General features: G+C 33.9%; 2 protein-coding genes across 2 annotated transcripts in view; one reads left to right on the top strand and one right to left on the bottom strand.

Annotated features, from left to right (window-relative positions):
• The window catches only part of LOC133186115 (lipopolysaccharide-induced tumor necrosis factor-alpha factor homolog), a 197062-nt gene extending 171205 nt beyond the window's left edge, over positions 1–25857 (top strand). Inside the window, exons 2-4 of the mRNA XM_061321392.1 lie at positions 15427–15569; positions 15660–15849; positions 22833–25857. Of these exons, the coding sequence (XP_061177376.1) occupies positions 15431–15569; positions 15660–15849; positions 22833–22941 (438 nt within the window). The 5' untranslated portion in view covers positions 15427–15430 and the 3' untranslated portion in view covers positions 22942–25857. The remainder of the gene's footprint in view (positions 1–15426; positions 15570–15659; positions 15850–22832) is intronic.
• On the bottom strand, positions 150–7616 carry LOC133192117 (syntaxin-7-like). Its single transcript, XM_061328026.1, has 10 exons — positions 7521–7616; positions 7241–7312; positions 6484–6553; positions 5264–5351; positions 4067–4141; positions 3832–3912; positions 3276–3404; positions 2571–2643; positions 2243–2325; positions 150–959 (listed from the first exon to the last, which is right to left on the bottom strand). The coding sequence occupies exons 1-10, from the start codon at positions 7585–7587 to the stop codon at positions 864–866; spliced, it is 834 nt and encodes a 277-aa protein (XP_061184010.1). The 5' UTR covers positions 7588–7616; the 3' UTR covers positions 150–863.
• Positions 25858–27157: the final 1300 nt, after the last annotated feature.

Here is a 27157-nt window from a genome sequence, read left to right as displayed (position 1 = left end):
TTTAATGTGTTTTTATATTCCTACACATAATATCTGACATCTCTTGAGACCCAATCCTCATCCCACCAGACTAAACGATGATTTGAGGGAACTTTATCTACATTATATGAGGATGTTTGACCCACTAATTAAATGATTCAAAACCCCACTATATTTAAAATAATTTTATTTGCATTACATGCTTGTGAAAGAAGATTAACCCCCAGCTGTGGATCAAAAAAAAAAAAAAAAAAATTCCAGGTTATTTGAAAAAGTCTGATTGTACACTAAATGAGGTGATTATTTCCACTTCACCATTCCTAAACCCTGGTGTCTCTCTGTCTGATACATATGATTTTAAAAAATGTTTTTGCTATATCAAGCATAAAATACGGAACCCTACCAAGTGCCTGCCTTGGCTTGGGGACCAAGATCTGAACAGAACTGAGTCTTCACATGAAGGAAGCTGTCAGGTAAGTTTGGCATTGGTTCTAGAGTAGATAACATGTTATATATGACATAATCTTCCCAATTCTTGATTTTTTCCCTTTGCACTGGAGCATGATCCTAATTCTAAACAAACTAGCAACATTCTCCTTATGCCCTATGCATTGCAGATTGGTCAATCTCACCCAAGTTGTTCAGATGAAGAAATTAAGAAATTTTCACAATTAGGTAATGCATGATGAGCATGAGAGACACAGCAAGGAATGGACACAGAGTGATCTAATTGACCCTAAATTACCTTGTACATCCTGTATATTGGGGGAAAAAATTATAAGAATATTAAGTTAATGAAAAGTCCTGTTGTTTCACTGCCTGGAACATCAGTTGGTCATCATAAATCACTTCACTGTATCCTTTGTCTAATATTGTACAATACTTCAGGATTTTACAGCTGCCACAATTATTATTGTCACAACCGCTGCTATAATCACCAAGATCACAAGTAAAATACACATCTTCTTCCGAGACTTCCTCTGAAAAACACAATAAAAAAAACCCATTCACATTATACACAGAAAGTCAGAAAACTAAAAGTAGGTCATGATGTTCATCTGATTAGGTACAAGACGAAGCATAGCTCTGGGCTGCTTAATATAACCATGCATACATTTTGGCTGCTATATGTCAGAGGTGAAAATGAAACTTAAAAAAAAAAAAATTGCTGGATTTTTAGCTGCAAAGTCAAATTTGCCTTCAATACGCTGGCCAATTCTTGAGTAGGGCTAGAAATATTTTTTTTTTACTGGTCACTAGGGCTACAACCTTAAATTTTTACTGGTTAACTCAGTACTTTCACTGTCCCATTGGTTAAAGTATGATTAATAAATGTAGCATTATGAACGTATACACTCTTACTTCATGGAATGAAATGACTGTCTATCACTGATTTTACAGACTTCCTTCAAAATATTGTAAAGACCGTATCTTTCATATCTCTGAAGCCCCAGTTTGAAATGGCTTGCCTGCAAACCACATGCTGCTAAAGTAGAACTTTGCCCCTATGTCAGAACATTTGAAGTTACCAGATCATGAAAACTTCCTAGTAATATGATTTTTTGTTCTTATTTGATAGTTTTTCGTTGTTCATGATGACATAATAAATAGAGAAGACTGACTCGCTGAGTGATTATTGATCCATCCTTTATTTTTAATTAAAATATAAATACAGAAATACAGACCACACAAGCTTTAATGTACATTTCAGTTTATACTACTGAAGATATTTTTTGCTTGTTTTGTAGTTAATGATACTGTTAATGCGATAAGCTTTCCATGTTGAATCCTATTGTGATGGCAGCAAACCCGGGATCTACCTTAAATTGTTCAGACAGTTATTCTATACTTAATGAATCATTCCAGTATTTCTATTTAAAACTTCTATCAATATGATTTTAACAAAGTAATGTACATGTATTATATAAACAAAATTTTGAAAAATGCAAGACAAGTCATAGTACATGTACCCAAGGCGGATCCAGGGCCAGCCTGCTGGGTGCCCCCCCCCCCCCCCACTTAAAACCCACTTAAAAATACCGGGTACTGTTCAAAGAAAAATCATTGATGTAGGAGTAAAGTACCATTGATATATGCAATCAAATTTCATTCACTGACAACTGGAAGGTGTTCTGAAAAAAGTGTGCAGTTCTTTTTGGGAATAATTTCTTCCACTCTTTAATAGGACATCTCCTCACTTATGGATCATTTCTCTGTTTGTCGATCAAAATGGCTGGAATACATGTATATGGAGATGACTTACTTGGTATTCAGCTGCTTTGGAAAGTTGTGAGGTTCCTGACTCAACATTTGTATAGGCTTTGTCTACATTAGCTTCTATGGAATCTGTAAGGAAGGTTTATTTAAAAAGAACCAGTTTAAGAATTTTAAATTTTGAATTAGATACATCTCTTGAGTTTAGAGCATGCTGCTTGACATGTAAAATGGGCATCATTTCTACATGTGGAGCATTGTTTCAAAGCGAAATGAAATTTTCTCAAACACATGCACAAAATTGTTCCTGCTCACATCTTATTAACTCCTAAGCATAACTTTTCCATCTTTATATGCATTAGTAATGAATGCTTTACCTATGGTTTCTCCTTGTTCATTAACCAGTGTGGCTAAATCCTTAAATATCTCATTTACATCCAGGATGTCTGACTAAAAAAAGAAAAAAAAAACAACTTTCAAAATTCAATTGCTATTACAAACAATTACAATGATGCACATTGAAGTGGTAAAATTCTCTCAACTAGCAACGTGAGTTTTGCTGAAATGGGAATTTTATGAAGCTAGGAGAAAGAGTGAGACTCCCCAGTTCTGTAAAACTCATGTTTTGCAATGAATATGTATATAATTATGTATTTATCATGATAATTGAAGTTATCACAACAGATGTATCAATTGAACAAGTGTTCACCTGGTGTTCATGGAGACTGCCAATCTGATTGGCTATTGTATTTAAAACTATTTATAAAATAAATGTATGTCCTAAAGGTATTCGAACGAAGCACGTGAAAAATAAGGTAGCGACAGCCATTCAATTTTTAGGAATTTAAGTATTAAACATTCAAATCTCTATACCACAGTCATGTCACATACTGACATCACTCATATTTTGGCATCAGCTATGGATAGACTCAGCTTCTCATAAAGCTGATGAAAACCCACATCTTTAAAAAGAGCAGCAACAGTTTCAGGAGCAGTAAGTATGGTACATGTAATTCAAGGCATAACAATATGTCTCCCTTCAGTGAAGGTGGTCACATGATTACAGAAAAAGCAAATATTACCTCTAATTGTCGGATCCTCTCCTCACGATCTCTGATCAGAGCCAGATCATCTTCAATGATCTGGTCTTGTATTTGCTGTTCTTCTCTTTTCCTCTCTTGCTCCAGGAATTTAACTTCATCATCCTCATCCTAACAGAGAGAAAAATTTTAATACTTTATAACAATAAAGAGCTACAGTTTACTATGTTCCAATATCTTTCAGATATCCATGTAAATACTTTCTGCTGAATGCAAATTTTATATACATGTACTTCTCTGAAGAACAAAACCTTTGAAAACTAATGCTCTGAGTATGAACAGCATTACTGAAGGTTCACAACAACATTTCTGGAAGCTGAACCACAAGTCTCTGATGAGACTGTAGCTCTACTGGTTTGTACTTATAACAAAGGAAAAGAAAAGTAGCACTTGGACTTGAAAATAGCATTTTGAAAAATTGTTACAGATGGACAGATATACGGCTGCCTTACTATCGCATAAGCTCTTCTGGTCTCTGGCCAGTAGAGCTAAAATACTATGCAACATATAGACTGGTGTGCCATAAAATTTTACTCACATCCATCCATCCTCCACTAGACTTTGGCTTGGGTTTCTGACTGGATAATTTGACTGTTTTCTTTACTTGTTCTGCAGCTCTCTAAAAGGCCAAGTCAAAATGAAATCACATCTCTATGAAATGAAATCAGCTTTTCTACTTCATTCTTCTGTTGTTAGTTCAGATATATGTATTTAATTCTATTCATCATACATCCAATTCGAACTTAATACTAAATAGAAAGCCAAAAAAGTACCTTTTGTAAAGAAGTGAATCTTTGGACGGAGTCTTGGAAATCATTCTTTAATCGATCAACTTGAAACTTTTGTTGCTGAAAGAAATTTTAAATTGCATCTAAAATATCATTATTAGTAAGATTATCATTCATTTGATAAAGTTTCGAACTAAAAAATTCATTGTATTTGTGAGTTAGACTCTTTTGAAAGAAAGAAAAAACAATGAGAAACCAATAAGCCACAAAGTTTATCTAATTCACATTCTCTCCTTCTCTAACAGATGGAAATGGTATGAAGCTCCTGGCTGTGGCCCTAAACTCTAGGTAGTGATATAAACAAGAGGCCCATGAGCCACAATGTTTACCTGAGTCACTATGGCCCCTGTTCTTCAGCAGACTTTGTTCCCTTTATATTCCTACACTGTATGTAAAACTTATTCCACAGAGGTCATGATTTGAACAAACAGTTAACTTGAATCTACACTACCCGAGAATGCTTCCATATCTTTGTGACATGGCCTATATGCCTTTGCTGTTCTTGAGAAAAAGATTTTTATATTTTTTTCCCCTATATAAACCTATTTTGATCCCACCCTACCCCCAGGGGTCATGAACAAACTTGAAACTTGAATCTACACTACATGAGGATGCTTCCATATTAAATATGACTAAAATATGCATGTGCTGTAATTGAGAAGAGGGTCTTTAAAGGTTTTACCTGTATATTCCTATATAAAACTTAAATCGCCTATTGTGGTCCCACCCTACCCATTGGGGTCATGATTTGAACAAACTTGAATCTACACTATATAATGAAACTTTCATTTCAGTGGAAACTTTTCTGGACCAGTTGAGAAGATTTTTTGAAAGATAAATTTTTACAATATTTATTTACCCTTGAAAAAGAGTGTGGCCAATCATTTGAACAAACCTGAATCCCCTTCACAAAAGGATGCTTTATATTGTGGCAAGTTTGGTCGAAATTGACGTAGTGGTTCTTGAGAAGAAGATGAAAATGTGACAAGTTAACAGACAGGCAGACGGAAAAACTTAGATTGGAAAAGCTCACTTGAGCCTTTGGCTCAGGTAAGCTAATAAAGTTGAGGTCACATACATGTATGTATACATGCAGACATACATGAATAAATACGCATATGTACAAGTTAAGGACAAAATTTGAAAGTGAATTGTCTCAATTCTCTGTCAAACATGTCATACCCTTTCTAGTCCAGTCATTGCAGCAATGGTTCTCATTTGCCTTGTTGTTTCTTGAACTATCTTGTTTGTCTTTGTTGAAACTTCATGACTGCAAAATAAAGGATATCAATGTATTGCTGCTTCCTAATGTCAGTCACAAAAGCTGATAATATGGATAATTAAGTTGTATCATTCTATCTACTGTAAAAGTGGTTATTTACACTGGTTGTTAAGTACGCGTTTGTGACCATCAAACATTACGCGTGGGTGTAATATACGCGGTCGCACGAGTTACTGAGAAAAATTTACGCGGCCATCGTTTACTAACATCGAGTTGTTCCCCTTTGAAAAGGTCAAGTAGTTAACACGCATGAATTAGAAAAAAAAATAATTAGAAATAATTACAAACAAACTAAACAAAAAGAATTTATACTGTTGGATTACTAAATATAACGGCGATCTGCACAGTCAAAAGCGGTGAAGTGTGAACAACTGGTGTACGCTTTATTGTAATTATTTACGCAAGCTCAAACTTCAAAGTGGGATTTACTTACCTGTATCTGCGCGGCGAGTGTTGGCAATTAATTCAATAGGTATGTTTTTAGTGACTGTGAGTTTGTGTAACATTTTGGACTAATTATTTGAAATTAAGAGGGACATACAAGTACATACAAAGGAAATGAAAATGAGTATCGATGTTTTTAAGCTTTAATTGCGTGACGTTGCTTTAAAATATTTAATATGAAGATGCATTTTTCATTGCACAATTGAAAAAAAAAGAAGAACAGTTACGTTTTCATCACTGTGATGTATTTATCTACTCACGTGCGTTCAATACCACGATTAATACATGACTGGTTCGACCGGTCTAACAGTATAAGTCGTGGTCTAGAATGATTCTAGAAGTTTGAAATTTTGTGACCATACGCGCGGGGGTATTTTACGCGGTTCTAAGCTTACCGCGTAAGTAGTGTAAATTTCCCCCACGCGTAAATAACCACTTTTACAGTATCTGTTCATTCCTCGTCACCCTGTCCTCCTTCTTTCTTTCCTAAACAATGTCTCTTTAAATATTACTTATAGAAATTTTAGTAGAAAGAACAAGCAACAACATTTTCAAAGGTTGTCTGGCTATTGCTTTCTATTCATTAAAGTAAATTATTGGGAGAAGTCTTATTCAAGCCCCCATAAACTTTTCAAAAATGTAAGACATCCTTAAATAAATGTTCTTTGGTTCTTACATTCTGTCTCTCGTTTCCAGACTGTCTCTGTCTGTTCCAATGGCTCTCATTAATTTCTCCACAGAATTTGCTGAAAAAAGTAAGTACATTTATAACAATCCCTTGTAGTCAGCCAAAATGTTTACTAGCAATTACAAATGTTATTTTGCAAGTTAAAAATACTGCAGAATACAAATAAATCCATTTTCTAATGGGAATGTTGTTAAATAAATTCCTAGCTTGGTCATGGTACATTTTGAAAATAAGCCTAGGAGTTCAAGAGTTTAAACACTTTCCACTGTCACATTGCCATAACCCATGACTGCTATCCTATCTATGCTATCTGCAATAATATAGTCCTCTCTGATTTTTTTTCTGAGGGCTTTATAAATGCAGCTATATCTATGCCAAAACTACAAGTATAATGTCAACATTACTGATATATAATCTTAATAAATCTTTTTTTACATACAAAACAAATTTAAGCCTTGTTTTTCTTGAGGAATTCTTCTGAATTCTGGAAGTCCTCTTTATGAAAGAGTGTGGTCCTTGATTCTCTAATCAAGGATAATTTCTACATTGAAAATGGTTAACTTCCTCTGGAGAAGTTGAAAATTTACACCAGATAAAATTCAATTACAAATGCTATCAGTTCAAGCTTGTTAAAACTCAACCTAAAGCATCATTTTTTTCCCCCAATTAAATATCTCTGAGTCAGCAACATTGGTTCATTAAGGAACAAACCCAAATATATAGGTTCATTTCTTAAATAACTTACCACCAACATTTATGTTGGAGATATTAGCCTTGATCTCATTGCATATCTTGGAGAATTTCATATTAGCTGATCCTGAAACCAAAGAATGATTTTGTACTTTAATGTCCAATATATCATCAAAGGGTATACAATATCTTATTATTAACTATCTTTATTAAGTTTAATTAATTTTATATAAAATTGCAAATTTAGCTTCTTTTTTCCCTATAGTTCACTATTTTATACATATTTACTTTACTTCATTTTCACATTACATAAAGCATCATGAATTCATAGTCACCATGATATGGATCATCATGGTACTCTCGTACTGCTCCATACTCAGGAAATTCTGATCGTCTTGCCATTCTTCTTTCTTAATGCCAGAGCTATAAAATAGAAATGATAACTTAATTGATGTATCCATAGGAAATACATTTACATACAACTACCATTTTCAATTTCTATCCCTTGTCAGAACTCATCTTTAGCAGAAAATACTACATTGGGACAATTAAGGCAAATAACAATTGGCAAATTCATGTGAAAATGCAAGCAATTATACTTGAGATTAAGAGACAGATTAAATTCAATATTTTGAATATATATTTTTGTTTGAATGTGTAGGTGTCAATATTACTGCATGATAAATCTTTTCTATTAATCTTCTATGATAGGATTGATCAATACTGGTAAATCAACTGAACTGACATTGCATTGACATATAATTTTTCTACAAATTACATGTAATTTGTTTCTTTCATTTCTTTCATAATAATTAAAAATGCATGATTTTGAATTCCATATTTCAGCAGGTAAAGATATTTGAGAGAGAGAAATAGAAAGAGAAAGAGAGAATATGAATGATTACTTTCAAGTTTATCCTTCTTTTTTTCCTTCTCATATACATGTACATACACAGCTATATGTTTTAAAGAAACATATTTCACCTCGTTGAGTTTTTATTCATGTGGATTTATAATTATGTTTACATGTATAACCAAAATAATTTTTTTTTCATTTTTTGGACTGTAAATTTATATCCCATTTTGGTTATTATATCCCAAACAGGCTATATCCCATTTGGGCAATTGGTTCCAACCTGTTATATATGTGAGATAAAAATGATGCCATACTTGCCAACCTCCAACATGTAAAAATCTGGTCATGACCAGATTTGGAAAGTAAAAAAATCTGGTCATAACGCGTAATGACATTCATGTTATATTTACCATGATTAAATTACCGGTATATATATTTATATAAGCATTTGGTTATTGAAAATTCCTTTATTAAAGAAAGGCTTTAACTTAAAATGACAAAAATTTAATATATATTGATTAAATTTACCTGTTAAAAAAGAGCATTGAAGGTTTCATTATTCAGTATTGACCTGAATTAAGTGTGCATTTTTTTTTTAAAGAGAGCCTTTTCAGAATCTGCATTGCTGATCTGAAGCACATGTTTGTGCTAATTTTGAAAGTATTCCAATTTTGGTTTTGAAGTAATTTTTCCTCTCCCGAATTAATTAACAAGTGCAATATTTTTAAAACTTTTTTTAAATGTACAGTTAGGCCTACACTATCTTCTATCACTTTATTTTATCTAATGAAAGTTGTTTTCCAAGATTCCTTGAAGATATGTACATAAATATCGTTTCTCTTTTTCTTGATTCAATGTTGTTCCTGCTGGCCCTGATAACGATCTAGTTCTATCGGGAACCATTTTAAATTGACTTCTAACTTTGATTTGTCAAAACAACTCCCAGGTAATTGTTTACACCTGCACTGATAATTAACTGGTACACAGCCTACTGAACATAGCCATTGGCATTGTTTACGTAGATCCAAGCTTGGGTTGTAACTAGATGTTAAAAGTGCAACCTATTTTATGAACCAAATATGGAAATCGGGAGATTTTCGGGTTGTTCGGCAAAAATCGGGTGAAAAGCATGACCCGCCGTGTCATAAAAAATAATCGGGTTAAGGGTCAAAAAATCGGGTGTAACCCGACGAAATCGGGTGAGTTGGCAACTATGAATGATGCCCAATATTTTAGCTGGAATTTTTTGAACTATATTAATATATTATACACCTTTTTACTGGCTGTGAGGACAATAGCAAGTTTATTGTCCCCCAAGACAGCAACTATTTCCCAAGGTGCAGCCGAGGGAAATAGTTGTTGTTGAGGAGAACGATAAACTTGCTATTGCCCGAATAGTCAGTAAGTAGGGGTTTTATTATACCAAAGCAAACTTTATTTGTGTCACATCACAATCTGGATAAAACCGATAGCATTCCAAGATGAAATGCATGGGAAATGGAATGCTGCCAGGAAATAGTTTGATGACTATTTCACCATGGGCAAATAGCTCAAAAACTAATCCACGGTAGGGGCTGTTTAGAAAAAAGAGCAGGTTTATTCGTCATATCTTTATAAAACTCACAGAAATATAATAAATATATGCATATCCAAGGGAAAATATACATCTGAATCACTCTGTCGGCGAAATAGTACAAAATGATAAAATTAATGTAAAATTACAACAAGATCAGTGCAGTCATTCAACATAATTGTATAAAATGTCGTCTATAAAATACCCCAGTAAAGTCATTATGTTTCATTCTTTATGTCTTATAGCAAATTTTATTCTACACATATATTACCGTGAAAAGGACTGTTTAGTAAGACACCATCGGAATGGATCATGTGTTGTTGATGTTTTTTTTTCCTCCAGTCATATGACTGCTATAGAGTTATCCTCCCTGAAAACGCGGAATAATTTGGATTTGTAATTTTTATCAACAATCCTTTTGAAAAAAAAATAATTTATATATTTGGAAACATATCTTTATGAATATTATAAAGATATTAAGCTTTAAGCTTCAGATTACAATAAAAACTTCTAAGAGCAATTTTCCTTTGGATTATATTTTGGTAGTCTTTGCCGGATGTAAACTTGTCAAATCGAAAGTTGACGTCAGAGTCGTGTGACATTCAGTATAGTGATTGTGTTCTAACTTACAGGTATTGAAATATTGAGAAACTCCTATAGAAAAAACGCAGTAATTTGTGTCATTTAGCTTTTTAGTAAAGAATTGCATTTCGTTTTTGCCGTAAAAGTAAGTAGTTTGTAATCAAGTCAAGTGATGCATACCTTTTTATCCTCAATTCTCATTATATCGCGGGTTCCATTGTATCGCGGTATTTTCCAAAAATTAGGATACATAGCTCATATCCTTTTTGTTGATGGACTATCTGTCTGTCGTCTGAATGTTGACTTTTGTGATGGTTAAAAAGTATGGAACACCCCTTGGAAAAATATTTATTCAAATAAAACGAAATTTTACAGATTTCCATTCCCGTTTTTACTTTATTTTGACCATTGAATATATATCCAAGTAAAATCCATAATAATGTTCATATTTTGAAAGCCTTAAGTTTGTATTTTTGTTAAGTTTTTATGTAGATTTACATCATAAATTAAAAAATAAAAATTGTACTTTGTGACAGTGCCAAGCCTCCGTGTTTTTCAATACGCGATACAATGAGACTCTCCATTTTAGGAGGTAAATAAGACTTTCTGTTTTAAAAATAGATTACAAAGTAAACGAGGAAAGTTTAGAAAATAATTAGCCTCTAAAAAGTTAGGCCATTGATAGGTTTATGAATAGTATTTGGTGAAAAGTTAATGTAAGAATTTGGAATAACTTTTTTACGCAAAAGAAATAAGTACCGCGATATTATGAGACACCAGTATACAACTATTTGCAATGATGCGCATTAAAAAGTAAAATTTTCCGTTTGAATGGAACGTTTTGAGTTTATATAATGCTACACTCAGTTTTTCAGAAGGGAAAAAAGCCGTCACATGCTTCAATTGAATTCCAGTGGAACAGGTACAATAGGCAATCAGATTAGTAGTTTACATAAACACCGTGTAAACACGCGTTCGATCGATATACGTGCTTTTTTAAGTACATGTACAGTATTTAACACAATGTGTTAAATACTGTATGTGTACTTAAAGAAGCGGGCTTCATATTTTAGTGGCTTTGGCGAGGACAATAATGTGCTAATTCATGAAAACTGTAAATAAATCACTAAATAAATACAGCATACGGCACGGACGTGTGTAGCGCTAATTCATGATTATGCCAATCACTCAATACCATGTGTTTGTGCTAAATTTTGAGAACATCAATTTATGTACACATACAGTAACCACAATAAATTCTTTAAAATGTACATATTTGTTGCAATATACAGAATAGGGGAGTCTCTCACTCTCTCCTAACTTCATAAAATCCTCATTTTAGCAAAACTTGTGCTGCTAGTTGCAAATAGTGGGGTGTCTTAAAACATTACGACGAATATTGCCTTCTTGTTTCTAAAGAAATGGGCATGTCATTATGTAACAATTGATGTTTGATAAAAAAAGACCCAAATGTTCCATTCAAATAAAAAATTTTAACTTAAATGCACATCATTGTGGAATAATCTGTGACTCAGGATAGGCCCTCACCACAGTTACGAGGGGCATTTCAAAAGTTCTGGCAACTGGTGTGCGGTAAATTAATGAGCGTCATTATCATAAATTAAATTATATCAATCCCTCAAAATAGTCTCTGTTGACCTGGACACACTTTTTCAGTCTTGAAATCCACATGGAAAATGCTGCCCTATAGTCCTCCTTCGGTATACGCTTCATACACTGGAATGGGGCACTTCCGACTGCATGACGACTTTCAAATCGCCGTCCTCGGAAGGCTTCTTTGATAACGGCATTCAACCAAAAATCGCATGGAGCTAGGTCAGGACTGTAGGGTGGATGTGGTAAAACGGCAATACCATTTTCCTTTAAATATTTGGTTACTACCTCTGATCTATGGGCAGGTGTGTTGTCGTGGAGGAGCTTTATTCCTCTAGTACTGGTTGTTGGTCAGGTCGTTTTATAGTGCTCTACAACCTGAGACAAGACATTCTCTGCATAAAATTGACCAGTAACACGGCTGTGTTCTGGAACCGGAACTTGAGTAACAGGGCCTTTAGAATCAAAAAATAAGGCATACATTACTCTCCGGACAGATTGGTTTCTGTGTGCAATTTGAGACCTTGTATCATTTTCACTGATCCAAACTTTATTATTGAGCTTAGTTTCCGGTTCAAAAAAATATATCCATGTTTCATCACCAGTTACAATCTCATTTATTTGCCTTTGTTCACAATCTTCATAAATTGTTAGTAACTGTGAAGCCATTTCTACCCGGATGCGCTTTTGCTCTTCCAAGAGAAGATGCGGCACCCATCTAGCACAGACTTTCCTAAGCTTTAAGTTTTCCTTTAAAATACGAAAAACTGCTGACGAAGTAATGTTAGTTAAGTCTGCTATTTCCTCAACTGTATATCTAGCATCATCAGCTATCGTATTTTGAACAGCGACAATTTCTTTTTCGCCATATGCACAAACTGGATGCCCCGAACGGGGGTCATCTTCAATTGATTTTCTACCCTCTTTAAATTGAACTACCCATCTTGCTATTGCTTGATATGAAAGAGCATGCTCTCTATATACTACATCTAAATCGGCTTTTATTTCTGTTGCCGTAAAGCCAAGCAATGAGCGAATTTTCAATACGCTCTTTGCTCAACAAAAAAATTGTTCTCCTTAATATCAGTCATTTTTACACCCAGTATACAGAGTATACCTAATTATGACGTCATTTTAGCAGACCTATACGTCATTTTGAATGTAAAATGACGTCACTACTAATGCATATTTGCCTAAGCTTTACAGTGGTATCAGAGTCATTTTAATCCGTAACGTAGTTAAAATTTTATATACCAGTTGCCAGAACTTTTGAAATGCCCCTCGTAGAATGCCTACCATACTTGCAATGTAGCAGAAAATTGCAGAATGGCTCCAAAACGATTTTGGAAAAAGTAAATGAAGTTGCATAAAAAATAAATGATAAATTAATCATAACAAACTCTTCTGCCTTTCACCCAAAAAAATTAATCCATATAATGAAAGGATTCAACACTTTTTTCCCAACATTTTTTTACTTGTTTCAAACTTACCGTACACGTTGACATTCTGAACTTTGGATATAAAATATTGTTTATACTGGTATATGCACTGATATATATAATATTGTTTATTTAAGGAATAACTGTCTAATTTTTTGGATTCATGATGTGATCAATCGAGTGGCTTGCGTGATAATTTGCATAAACGCCGAAGGCGTTTATGCATAAAATTATCACGCAAGCCAATCGATTGATCATCGTCATGAATCCAAAAAATCTGACAGTTATTCCTTATATTTACATGTTCCTGATTCTGCGAATTCCCGTGCTAATAACCCCGCTTCTGTCTTTATTTGTCCCGCCCCGCACGTGAATTTTTTTAACCGCGCCTATCAATGAAGCAGTAGATTTATGTAGAAATAAAGTATTTTTACAATTTGTAATTTTATCTCGGACAAAGACATTGGAAATGTAAATATACTGGTATATGCACTGAGTTAGAGTTATTGCCCATATTTGTTTTGCTACATTGCCAATACATGGAATGCATTCTATTGCAATATTAATTAATGAAATTAAAGTAGATAAATAGTCGTTGAACAATTAACCCATGTTAACAATGGTAATATTAGACTTTAAATTTCAATAGACTTTTATGTTTGAGACTTGAAAATAATTGTTGATTAATCTTTTATAGGAAGATTTTATATAGTACCTATGTATGGTCAGATTTTTAGATCAACTGGTCAGAGACAAGAAGAGTTTATGTGATGGCAAAGTATTCATCTGTCTGAATGTCTGTCTGTAATTAAAAAAAAAATCAAAACTCTAGTCTCCCCCCAGTTTTAGTTCAATTTCAATCAAATTTTATATGCAGGTAGACTACACTACAAAAAAAAAATTATTTCAGAGCTCCAGGTAATTTTTTAGCACAAAAAGTATTTACTTCCAAATTTTGAAATCATTGCAGATTTTGCTTCTCAGCAGAACCCTACCTGGACCAACCTTGCATGGATGGTGCATATAGGGATGCACTCTACCAGACCTGCTCTGGATGCTGGATCTGACCTACGTTTTCCACATGAGTGACCAGGGTTATGATTTTGGAGTAGCTCTGTAACTGTATGGCCTGTTATGAATAAACTTGCATGGATGATCATTGATGCATCTAGGGATGGTCACTACCAGACTTGCTTCAGATGCTGGATCTTACCTATATTTTAATGACTGAACAGATTTAAGTTTTTGGAGCTGGTCCATTCCCAAGTAACTATAAGTCATACTTAGACCAAACTTTCATGGATTTTTATCTTGGGATGTACACTAAGAAAAAAATTTGGTATGCGATATGCATTACTTATACATAATATTCGTCAAGGTGAGACAGACAGAAAATGCTGTAGGCATTACTACAAGAATCAAATTATTTTAGATGATATCATAGTGTATCTATCACACTTGTTATGATAAATGACACAAGATATAATGTGCCTGTAGTAACTGTGCTTAGGCTACTACATGGTCTTTGCTCAAATAAATCAAACAACAATTTATTTCTTTTGAAATGCTTTGTAGTGATTATTTCTCCATGTCTGAATATTTAAGCAAGCTGAGCTAACCTTAATTCTCATTATTAAAGATGTCCTATCTGGATTATTCTATGCGGAGTGTAAACTAATCCATGTTTATGATTGCTAATGCATAACTGTGTGCTCATTTTTGAATTTTAATGCATATTTTGTAAAATTCATATTTTTTTTTTGAAAATACCCACCTTATCTGGAGCTTTGCAATTTTTATTGGATTTTGATTTTGATGTATGGTGCTGCTGTGATTACTTAAACTACTTCTGGTTTAGAGGTTATACCAGAGTAAGACTGCAATTGTGTCCATGTTGGAAAATGACACAGGGCTATAATTATAAGGGTTTTTATTTCTGACTATCATAAATAATAGTGTTCTATACCCCAGAATGTGAAAACTGCAATGAAAACTGAGAAATGATTCAAAGGAGATTAAGTAGTTAAGTTTAAAATTTCTACTATGAAAGTTAAAATATAAGATTTGACACTTATTGAAGGATAACCATCCTGTTTCACCATATATGTATAATAAAATGTTCAAAAAAGTATGATTTGAATATATTTGATAAACTACTTTGTATTTTGTAGACATCAGAGAATGGAGACTAAACTCAATCCTTCCAATGACCCACCACCTTATCAAACATTTCCCCAGCCCGGTCAACAGGTTCCTCCCAGTTCCTACCCAGCACAAGCTCCACCAAAATATGAACCTGGGCCTACATCATATCCACAGAGTAAGACCAGCAGCAAAATTGTTGTATAAATTACAGGAAATCTAATATTAGTATAGGTCTTTATTCTCCATTTTATCATTTCTAATTTAGACCCTGGTTCATACCAACAGGGGACACCAGTGGTAACTTCACAGCCAGTTGTGTATCTTCAGGACCAGTCCTTTAACACTTTCAGTAAGCCAATGGTGTGTCCATATTGTAGCAGCCAGATTTCCACGTCAGTGGAGTATGAGTCAGGTGCTCTTACCTGGCTATCAGCAGGCATACTTTGTATCTTTGGGTAAGTTTTCTGGGGGCATACTTTGTATCTTTGGGTAAGTTTTCTGTATTCCAGGGGATAGGGTGGGGCCATGATAGGGATTGAAGTTTAAAATGGGAATATATGGAAAAATATTATAAAATCTTCTCAAGAACATCAGGGCTGTGATTAGAGATATTCGGATGCAAACATCCTCAGGTAGTGCAGATCCAGATTTGTTCAAATCATGGCTCCTGGGGCCACAATAATGGATCAAAGTTTCACGTAGGAATATATTGGGGGGGGGGTAAAAATTCTTATCAAGAACAACAGGGCCATGATCATGATATTAATATACAATTATTCTTAGGTAGTGAATTTGTTCTAATCATGACCCCCGGGATAGGAGCAGGTGGGTCCCCAATAGGGGATTGAATTTATAGGGAAAATGTTGAAAATTCTTTTAATTAACAGCAGGGCCATGATTAGGGATATTATTATAAAAGCATTTACATGTAGTCCAGATTCATCATGGCCCCTAGGGGTAAGTTGGGGCCACAATAGAGGATCAATATTGTAAAAGAAATACCCCGGTAATAAGGAATTTATTTTTTAATTCAAATAATGGATCCTTGGGTTAGAGTAAGTCTAAAATTAGGGAGTAATTTTCATCTAATGCATGTTTACTTCTGTAGAACAGTAAGGCCATTTGAGTCACAATGATGTTGAATATGGAGGGTAATCGTGTTCAAAAATCCAGACTTGTAAGTTTGTAAATCCAAACTTGTAAGTTTGTAAATCCAAACTTGTAATCATATCAGTTTCATAGTATACATATGTAAGTAGGTAATTCCGACATCCTAGCATGTAGTTCCGAACATAGAACTGTGTTGACTTCGAGTTTATACAATGAATGTGAGTATTTTTGATGTTGTAAACTTTGCTTTCTGGAATTTATATTTCCGCGCTCTGAATAAAACACAGAGACATTTGACAAGTCTACAAATGTAAAGTCTACACGTTTGTCGAATTTTGATAACGAGAACCTATGGAGGGTCATCAGTGCCACAATTATTTTTTAATGGTCTTATTTTCTTTTTTATTCTAACTTTTTGTTTTCCAAATTAAATTCTTCATTTTTTATTTCTTATTTTAGTTCTTACTTCTTGAAGGCGCGGATCTAGAAGGGGGTCCGGACCCCCCCCCCCCCCTGAAATTTGCAGACTTATTAAATGTTTATACTAAACGAACTAGAAGTGACCTTGGAGCCCCTCGAAAATGCTGATCTGTGTTAAGTTGACGACTACCCCCCTCCCCCCCAACACACACACACGCGCGCGCACGTGCGCGAAATAGGTTTTTCATGCTTGGGAAAGGAGTTTCCCTTTTTTTTTTTTTTGCTTGTCAAGAAAAATTTCTGGGTTGGATTTTTTTGGACTGGGATGGACCCCCCCCCCTTCTGGATCCGTGCTGTGCTTGTTTATATTTTCCAGTTTTATTTATTTTATATATTTTATTATGGCAATTTTGATTCCTTTCGTATTTTGATTTTATCTTAAAATTTCAATTATGTTTCACTTCACCTAACTTAATACTTAATTTTTTTTTTTGGTAATAACTATAAGCAAAATCGAAAGTTTGTTTAAGAAAGTAAAACTTACAGAGTTAAACTAAGAAATCCGAATAAAATGTAAACAAAAGGGGGCGCTACGGCCTTTTATGTACAGGTACACAGAGATCTTGGCGAACAGTCTAGCTACGAAATGTAGAAACATTTCCATGGAACAAAGTAAAACTTACAGAGTTAAACTAAGAAATCCGAATAAAATTTAAACAAAAGGGGGCGCTACGGCCTTTTATGTACAGGTACACAGAGATCTTGGCGAACAGTCTAGCTATGAAATGTAGAAACATTTCCATGGAACATTTTTTTTTTTTTCATTTTAAAGACCATAAGATATCATTCTTGCGTGTTTTCTCTCGTTTTCAGGCCCGTAGGAAGCATTTTCATTGGGTGGGGGTGGAGCAGTGGGCACAAAACAAAATTTCTTGATAAGCTCCCCCCCCCCCCCCAATGAAACATTCCTGTTGAGGGGGCACTACGATGAATTAGCCTTATTTCTTTTCTTTTGTATTTACAGACAAAATTATTGAGGGGGCACAATCAGAAATTGCTTTTTTTATTGGAATAATATATACTGGCACCCTCACCCCAGTTCCTACCTACGGACCTGGTTCGGGGCTTTAAAACTTAGATGAGCTCACTTTTGATCCCAGTCTCTCTTTTCTACATACTATTAATTCCTTTGGTAAATGTGAGACTGTGATCAAAAATGAGCCCGTCTAAGTTTTATGGCCCTGATGCAAGATGTTTCAAATATGATAAATATGACCACCATTTTTGATTGCCCGCTTATGGTACACAAATATCAGGTATCTTTAGGTTGATATTGTCAACACATTGTTTTTTTAAAGTAGGACAGAGAAATTTTTTTTTCACTAACAAATCTCAGGTCCAAAGTAGGAGGGATCGAAAGGTTGGGCTCCCAATTTTTTTGTTTGGAGAATAATCTTTTGCAGCTGTTTTAATATGAAAATTCATTTATAGGCTGTATGCCCAACCACCCCCACCCCCATATTTTGCAGTATCATTAAACTCTGGCAAATTCTTGCGTTGAAAAAAAGCTACTGAAAAGTTAAAGATATCCTAAACATCGCCTCCCACGAAGGAGGAGTTTGGGCAGTTTATTTATTTTTTTCATCGTCAATTTTTTTGGAGCCCCCCCCCCCCCCAAACATTGATACGGATCTTTATCTACTGAGTGGTTGTTTTTTTAAATATTATATCATTGCAGTTACATTGGTTCTTAATAAACTGGGGCACTGATCACAGTAGCCTAGTGGTTGGGTGCTAGCTTCGTAGGCCATTGGAGGGTAAGAGTTCACTTGTTCCTAAGTTCCTAGTGCCCGCCGGCAAAATGTAAGACGTTTAACATTTTAACATACGTGTTGGTCAGGCCGGTAGGAAGCAAATTCAGTTTGGGGGGGGGGGGGGGGAACAGCCATACATTTTCAGTTGACAGTTGAGGGGGCACTACCAAAATACCAAAAATTTCCTGACAAGCAAAAAAGAAAAAAAAAGGTCATCAGCTGTTTTTATTGAGCCCCCCCCCCCTCGGTTCCTACGGCATGTTGGTAATGACTATTCCTTTGGCATTGAAAGTGTTGAAAGTGAAACTGAATAATTTTTCGGTTGAGACCTTAAAAACCGAAGCCCCTCTAGATCCGTGCAAGCAGTGAATAAGCGGGTAATGATTCATGTCACATCGTCAAATAAAATAATAAAATTAAGAAGATAAAATAAAATTAAAACATATAAACGAAGAGTTAGTATTAAAATTAAACAACAAATTCAAATGAAAATATTAATATAAAATTGGAAGTTAGAATAAAAAAAGAAATAAAATCTAAATAATTTATTTCAGTTGGAAAACGAAGAAGTTAGAAAAAAGGGAAAAAATGTGGCACTGATGCCCCTCCATAGTTTCTCATTATCAAAATTCAACAATCATGTAGACTTTACATTTGTAGACTTGTCAATTGTCTTTGTGTTTTATTCGGAGCGCGGAAATATAAATTCCGGAAAACAAAGTTTACAACATCAAAAATACACACATTCATAGTATAAACTCGAAGTCAACACAGTTCTATGTTCGGATGCTAGGATGTCGGAATTACCTACTTACATATGTATACTATGAAACTGATATGATTACAAGTTTGGATTTACAAACTTACAAGTTTGGATTTACAAACTTACAAGTCTGGATTTTTGAACACGATTACCCTCCATAGTTGAATGGTGTGTTCATTCAGGTTAGGTTATGTCATGGCCCTTTGGGGCTAGGTTGGGGTCATAATGTTGGGTGAGAATTGTTCATATGTATAAAGATGAGGGGAAAAAATTAAATCATGTGATAAAGATGAGGGGAGAAAAATTAAATCATGTGATGAAGAACTGAAGGGCCAGGGTGACTCAGATGAGCATTGTGGCCCATGGGCCTCTTGTTATATGGCCCCTCATACTAGGATAAGGCTTTTACAAGAGTTAAAATGGAGTAACAAATGTTTAAAAAAATGTTCTCAAAACAACTTGGTTAAAATTTATCCTATTAATATTAACATTCCCATGTAGAATAGATTGAAATTTACTGTAAACGTGGTTATTTTGACGAGTTGAAAAATTGACGATTTTTTGTTTACGAAAATTGACGAGTGTTAATTTTGACGAAATATTCAATCAAGAGTTATGTATATCTTTGATTTCACAAGATTAAAACAAAAATGAATACAAAGAACTTCTTTAAAAAAAAAACAGTTTCAAAACTAGTACTCAGAGTAAGTTCGCCAGAAGCTAGAGGAACAAAAACTTGATGGATTCATTGGCTTAGTTGACTTGAGAACGTCTACGATTAAGTCGCTCTGTGCGAGTTCACGATGTTTTAAGCAAGGACTGCGACTTCCTCGGGAACTCATTTACAAGCGTTCTCATCAATAAAATTTAATTTTGCTTGTAAAAACCATCTACAGTGTATAAGATTTGATTGAATTAATTGCCCTTTTGTACTAGTCTTTGTTTTCATTATACGAGACCGATTGCCTGAGGTGACAAAGTAGGTCAAACACAGCGTGATAATTACGCAAAGTTAGAATGTTGTGACCATGGGTAATAATAGTATATGACATACTCAATGGTTTTTAGCTCACCTGAGCCGAAGGCTCAAGTGAGCTTTTCTGATCACATTTTGTCCGTCGTCCGTCCGTCTGTCCGTCTGTCTGTCCGTCCGTCTGTAAACTTTTCACATTTTTGACTTCTTCTCAAGAACCACTGGGCCAATTTTGACCAAACTTGGTACAAAGCATCCTTGGGTGAAGGGAAATTTAAATTGTTAAAATGAAGGGCCAAGTCCCCTCACAAGGGGAGATAATCAAGAGAAGACAAAAATAGGGTGGGGTCATTAAAAAATCTTCTTCTCAAGAACCACAGGGCCAGTAAAGCTGAAACTTTTATGGAAGCATCCTGGGGTAGTGTAGATTCTAAATTGTTCAAATCATGACCCCCGGGGGTAGGGCGGGGCCACAATGTGGAATCAATGTTTTACATAGAAATATATAGGAAAAATCTTTATAAATCTTCTTCTCAAGAACCACTGGGCCAGAAAAGCTGAAACTTATTAGGAAGCATCCTGGGATAGTGTAGATTCTAAATTATAAAAATCATGACCCCCAGGGGTAGGGCGGGGCCACAATAGGGAATCCAAGTTTTACATTGAAATATATAGGAAAAATCTTTAAAAATCTTCTTCTCAAGAACCACTGGACCAGAAAAGCTGAAACTTATGTGGAAGCATCCTGGGGTAGTGTAGATTCTAAATTGTTCAAATCATGACCCCAGGGGGTAGGGCGGGGTCACAATAGGAAATACAAGTTTTACATTGAAATATATAGGAAAAATCTTTAAAAATCTTCTCAAGAACCACTGGGCCAGAAAAGCTGAAACTTATGTGGAAGCATCCTCAAGTAGTGTACACTCTAAATTGTTCAAATCATGACCCAGGGGATAGGGCGGGGCTACAATAGGGGGAATCCCAAGTTTTACATTGAAATATATAGGAAAAATCTTTAAAAATCTTCTCAAGAACCACTGGACCAGAAAAACTGAAACTTATGTGGAAGCATCCTGGGGTAGTGTAGATTCTAAATTGTTCAAATCATGGCCCCTGGGGGGAGGGTGGGGCCACAATAGGTATTACAAGGGGGGAGTCTGGTAATGAACAGCATGGCCAAAGTTACTCAGGTGAGCGATGTGGCCAATGGGCCCCTTGTTAAACTGAGATTATATGTTTTCATAACTATTTACAAGAAAATTAAACAGTAATTTTAATCTAGTTTTAATGGGGGAAGCCGAGAAAATTAAGCGGTAAAGTTGTACAACGGTCAATGTCTGTTGTGACGCTATATATATGATATGAAGTTTGACGAGTGGAAATTTTGACGAGAAAAGAAAAATCGTCAATATAGTCAAAATTAGCACGTCGTCAAAATTTCCATGTTTACAGTAATCTTATCATGGTCCAGGGGTTAGGAGCCACATTACTGGATCAAAGTTGTACAGAGAAATATATAAACTTCTGCAAGAGCAAGAAGACTAATTTTTTTAAGCATGACCTCAATCAATATTGTAATTGATTAATCAGTAATGTAAATTGATCAATGAAATCATTAAATTTATTAAGTTGGTGGGTATAATTTGTCAATGAAGGAAGTTACTCACAGGTGAGGTTTGTTGCCTATGAGCCTCATTCAAAATGCTGCTCCAGCAATTATTTTATCATTCTGCTCCTTGTGTGTGTTTAAGGTCAAGATCTAGTAAATGACTTTAGACTAACTGTTTGGTGCTAGATCCATTATGACGTCATAATCAATTTCAACTTTCTTTTTCCCGTACTTTACGGCTCTAATATAATTATGTAGAAAATAAAGTATTTTCATGGAATTCAATTTGAAATCATGTGAAAAGTAATCCCGATACATATATTCAATTTAATATTATTTTAAATAAGAGGCCAAGAACATACAAATTACCGTTTTCTGAGAGACTGTAGGCAATCTAGATACAATTCTGTTGTCTGATATGGAAAAAACTACTGTATTCATGACTGGTTTTCTTAATTTTTCATTGAAAATGACAGTTTAAAATATGATTTTTCGTCTTGATTACCTACAAATCATGCCCCGAAACACCTTATTTGACCAAGCTAAAGTTATAAAGCATCATTAAAGGGATTTATTTCTCAAATTTGAGAAATCTGTAGGCATCCTTCATTTACTAGATCTTGACCTTAAATGAAGATGTGTTGTTAGATATTGATATATTCTTCAGACTTTTTGTGGTCTAAGCCAGTAGAGCTACAGTCTGTGTTGAGATTCCTGGTTAATTTATATATATCTGTTCTATATTTTAGATGCTGGCTTGGCTGCTGTTTGATTCCCTTCTGTATGCCTGATCTACAGGATGTCAAACACACCTGTCCAAACTGCAATAAACTTGTTGGTGTTTACAGAAGAATCTGAATACTATGGTGGAACAGGAACAGTCTTTGTTATTTAGAGTTTCAATATCGGTGATGTGTTTTTAATTCATTGTTGAGGGTAATAGTGAAACTTTTTTTTGTGGAAGAAGAATTTAATTTGTAAAGTATTGTTTCATTTTCTTAAAATCATCATGGATTTTGTGAAATGTTTTTAACACTGGCTCCAAATTTTATATTTTTTGCAAGCAATTAGGTAAAATCTGAAAATATTGAGGTAGGAGTTTTGGTTTAATGTAGATGTATTTAATTTCATCTTTGCATTAAACTTCATCATTTTCATGTCAAAGAAAAAACAACGAAATTAAATCCAACAAAAATTATTTTGTTAAATTTCAGAAATTCATTTCTTAAAGTCTGAAATACATGCATATATGTTTCTGTTATCTGTAGTCTTTTGTAAAACCACACAATTTATCTGATCTGTTATCATTACACTTTGTTCAGCTGTTGTATGCTGTAAAAAAAAATTATCATTCATTTAATCAATGAAAAATACACAGGTGCAAATAAATACATGTGCAATGAAATATGCTATCTGATCATGATCACTCATGCCGACAGAGCATCTAACGACCATTAGGACTCAAGGAATGGATGTTAATGGTGTCGTATGTCCACATCAAGTTATCAAAATATAGCCATAAACACTTAAGTTTTTCTCTGCACCTGCGAACTTTGGTCCATGTAGAAACCATAATTATTTGCTTGTTCATACATGTACAACATGGCTTGATTATCTCGTGAATTACATCCTCAGTAGACCACCAATAGGATTAGTTACGCTCCATTGCACATGGCTCTTGAGAATTTAATTCCAAATTGTAAAATACTATTTGGTACATGTACATGATTTTGCGACAATTTATGATAGCTTTATGAGCATAAAATTTATGCTATTTACTTAACCATTGCAAATTTTAACAAGGATTTAAACAGGTGGTGATCAATGATACATATTGAAGAAATTAAGATAAAGTTAATATAATTGAATTGTAAACAAAATAGCTTATGTTCAACAATTTGATTTGTAACTATATAAGCTAAAAAGGGTAACCATCAAGTATTGATTTGTCTTTTAATGGGTGTTAACAACAGTATATGAATATGCTTCATTAAACTATCGGTATATGATATATGTATGGTATATTCATGTAAGTGACAATATTTACAATTTGAAGTGTTTTTGTTTTTTAAGGGATAAAAAAAACAATGAAAATTAAGCAACAGGAAATCATGTGCAATGCAAAAACAATGATTTTTTTTCCGTAACAAAATAAAGTACGTCTTGGTATTTTTCAGATCATTCATTACTTATAATAATATGAACAGTGAATTAAGTCCCAGCCATTTAAAATGAAGTTTTATTGGTATAGAGCTAAATTAAGTTTTCAGAGGACCCCCATTCAGGTAATCCTGAAGTCAGTGTTTGTCAGATTATATTCAATCATTAGTTGAATGTACAGACAGAATATATAATCAGTTACATAATCTTCTGGAGGCAGATTTTAAAGAATATTTTAAAGAATTTAAGAATAGGGAATAAATGACCAAAAGGGAAAACACAAATATTTACCTGTAATTGCTGGAGGTTGTATTAATTGATAAGATGTATCTTTCAATTTGAAATTTTATGCCTCCTGATCGAAAGATCCCGGGGGTAATTTTTTTTTGTCCTGTCTGTCTGTTTGTCTGTTGTCAACTTTAACCTAGCCCATAACTATTGTGCTGTCAAGGGTAAGGCTTTAATATTTGACATGAGTGTTCATTATGACAAGACCTTTCCATTGGTACAGAAATTTTTGATCATGTGACCTCAACTGTGACCTTTGACCTACATTTGAAAAACTTTAACATTGGCCATAACTATTGCGCTGTAGTCTACGTCCCACTCCAGAATTGTGTTACCATCAGGGGCATAGTGTTTCACAAACACATCTTGTTTTTTTTCTTTTTTTGTAATCTGTAATTTCTAAATAATCACTAATGAAAGAAATTTATATTAATTTTGGTTTTGTTAAAAAAACATGTAAATGTATTGTTGTAAATTACAGTCGAGATTCTTTAATCCAGACACTTGTGTTTCCAAGCAATTGTCTGACAATATGACTGGATTAAGAAAAGTCTGGATTACTTAAACATACTTCGTGTATTGTTCTCCAAAAATTTCTTCGGAGGGTGAAGAGTATCTTTTTTTAACAAGGCTCCACTGTATTTCAGATGATTTATTATTAGGCTAATACATATATACATGTACATTACTACATATATATATATAGCAACAAAAATATAAGTTTAACATTTACATGTAACTAGACACAAGCTGATGTACAGATAATTTTTTTTTGTCAGAAATAAAATATGCAGCCCATGTATAAAGAATATATAACATGTATAATGTAAGAAAAATTAGATTTCACTGAATTTGGTGTAGTTTATTGTGACTATATACCTGTACATGTAAATATTCATTGTTAATTATTTCACCGCCTTTTCAGTAATCTCTGCCTATTTATTGCTACACTGGTGTTAAACAGTTGTTATCTGTTTTCTGTATTTTGATATTTTACGGAGTATGTACTATGTTATTTGTTGTACATGTTGTAGGAATCACTCATTTGCAATGGTATCTATAATTGTTTTTCAACTTTCAAACAAATGCACCATACAGTGTATATTTGTATCCAAGAGTGAAGATATTCATAACAGAAGAAATTGTTATAGATATTCATATAATTTATAATTATATTTTATCTTGAGTGACCAAAGACTCAAGAGAGCCTTTTCTGCTCAAAATCTGTTGTTTATATAATAATCAAAATTGCATAATAAGAAATTTATTTCTTGAAATATATTTTTCCATTCTTTGAAACAGAAAAATAAAATAAACTAATAACTAGTCTCTGTCAATTCTTTTATGTACATGATTGGCTAAGTCATGTAGATCTATGTGCAATAAGGTTTATTTTTATCAATTTAGATTTTGGCCGAGCGTGTTTCAAAAATTGTCCTCATGCAGAAGTAAATATACCCTTAAAAAATGATTACAGCGAACATGCTTATAATGAAGTCAAGCAAAGTGATTTTTATTCCCGGTAGTTTCAAAACATATTACGAACTTACCAGATAAAAGGAAGTTTATGATGAATCAAATTTGTTCATCACTGACTCTGTAATATGTCTGTTTTACTGTAGTGGTAGCAAAATACTCGTCTCATTCTGCAATACATGTATCGGATTTGCCATGATCTGATGATTTGCAATAAGGATTTTAAATTTTGACTTCTGCTTAAGGGCTCATTTATGAGAACTTTATTTTCACCTCATTTTGCAAGAAATCAACAAGAATAAATTACCGGTACTTTGATTATTCAGAGAAGATGAAAAAGTTAAGACTTTGGGAATAAATGTAATTCATAATAAGTGAAGTATACATAAAAATTTTAAAATAATTAAAAAAAACCACATATTTGCAATGTGAAGTTTACTAAGATTTTTACATCACATTATATTGCAAAAATTAAAAAAAAATTAATGGATGTGTCTAAATACCCTTAATAAAATTAACTGAAAATTTCATCAAAAAAAATTTCTAATCTGAAATCTGTTCTTCAAAGTATCCTTGTTTTGATCTCCATGCATTTAATAATGTCCACTATAAAAACTTCATCCTCTGCAATTTTTGTGCTCTTCCAAAGGGAAACAAATACTAGTGGCCCAAGGGGTACAATGCTCACCTGAATAATTCTTTTCTTGGTAAATCATAGGTTATTTAAGAAATAATTCATGCGTCGGAGGAATTGTTGGAAAATATACCCTGATACTTGATAAAGATGAGCCTGAAGGGCGAGGTTTTTATTTGCCCACAAAATCTCGAGACTGAAGGGTATATCCATCAATTCCAATGACGAGGGAATTATTTCTATTCTGCTACGGTGAATATATAATTTTCTATATAAAGAAATGCAGAAGCTAGATTTGGATGTCATCAGTAGTACCTTATGACATCACAATTAAATACTATCCTCGTTCATTGTATCTCAAGCCTTAGAAAAAGTGGGATGTTATCAGAACCCAAAGTAAATTTTTTCCCACCAATTTGCATCACAATCAAAAGATACCCCTATCCTTTTCCCAGTGAACGCAGTCAAAATTAGAGGAAACCGATTTAAATTTATTGGAGAATAATGGCCACAGCA

Source organism: Saccostrea echinata, unplaced genomic scaffold, assembly GCF_033153115.1.
Source record: "Saccostrea echinata isolate AGI-Se365-2 ecotype Australia unplaced genomic scaffold, CSIRO_AGI_Sech_v1 ptg000001l, whole genome shotgun sequence".
Taxonomy (NCBI): Eukaryota; Metazoa; Mollusca; class Bivalvia; order Ostreida; family Ostreidae; genus Saccostrea; species Saccostrea echinata.
The sequence above is the reverse complement of the archived record's forward strand: the minus strand, read 5'-3'. Positions and strand labels throughout refer to the sequence as shown.

Bases quoted from the DNA above. Each gene is read 5' to 3' on its own strand.
- LOC133192117 (XM_061328026.1), bottom strand. From the start codon at position 7,587: ATGGCAAGACGATCAGAATTTCCTGAGTATGGAGCAGTACGAGAGTAC. The intron at 7,313-7,520 runs GTGACTATGAAT...CTTTGGTTTCAG, and splicing joins CCATGATGATCCATATCATG to GATCAGCTAATATGAAATTC. The intron at 2,644-3,275 runs GTAATATTTGCT...TTCTTTTTTTAG, and splicing joins AGAGGATCCGACAATTAGAG to TCAGACATCCTGGATGTAAA.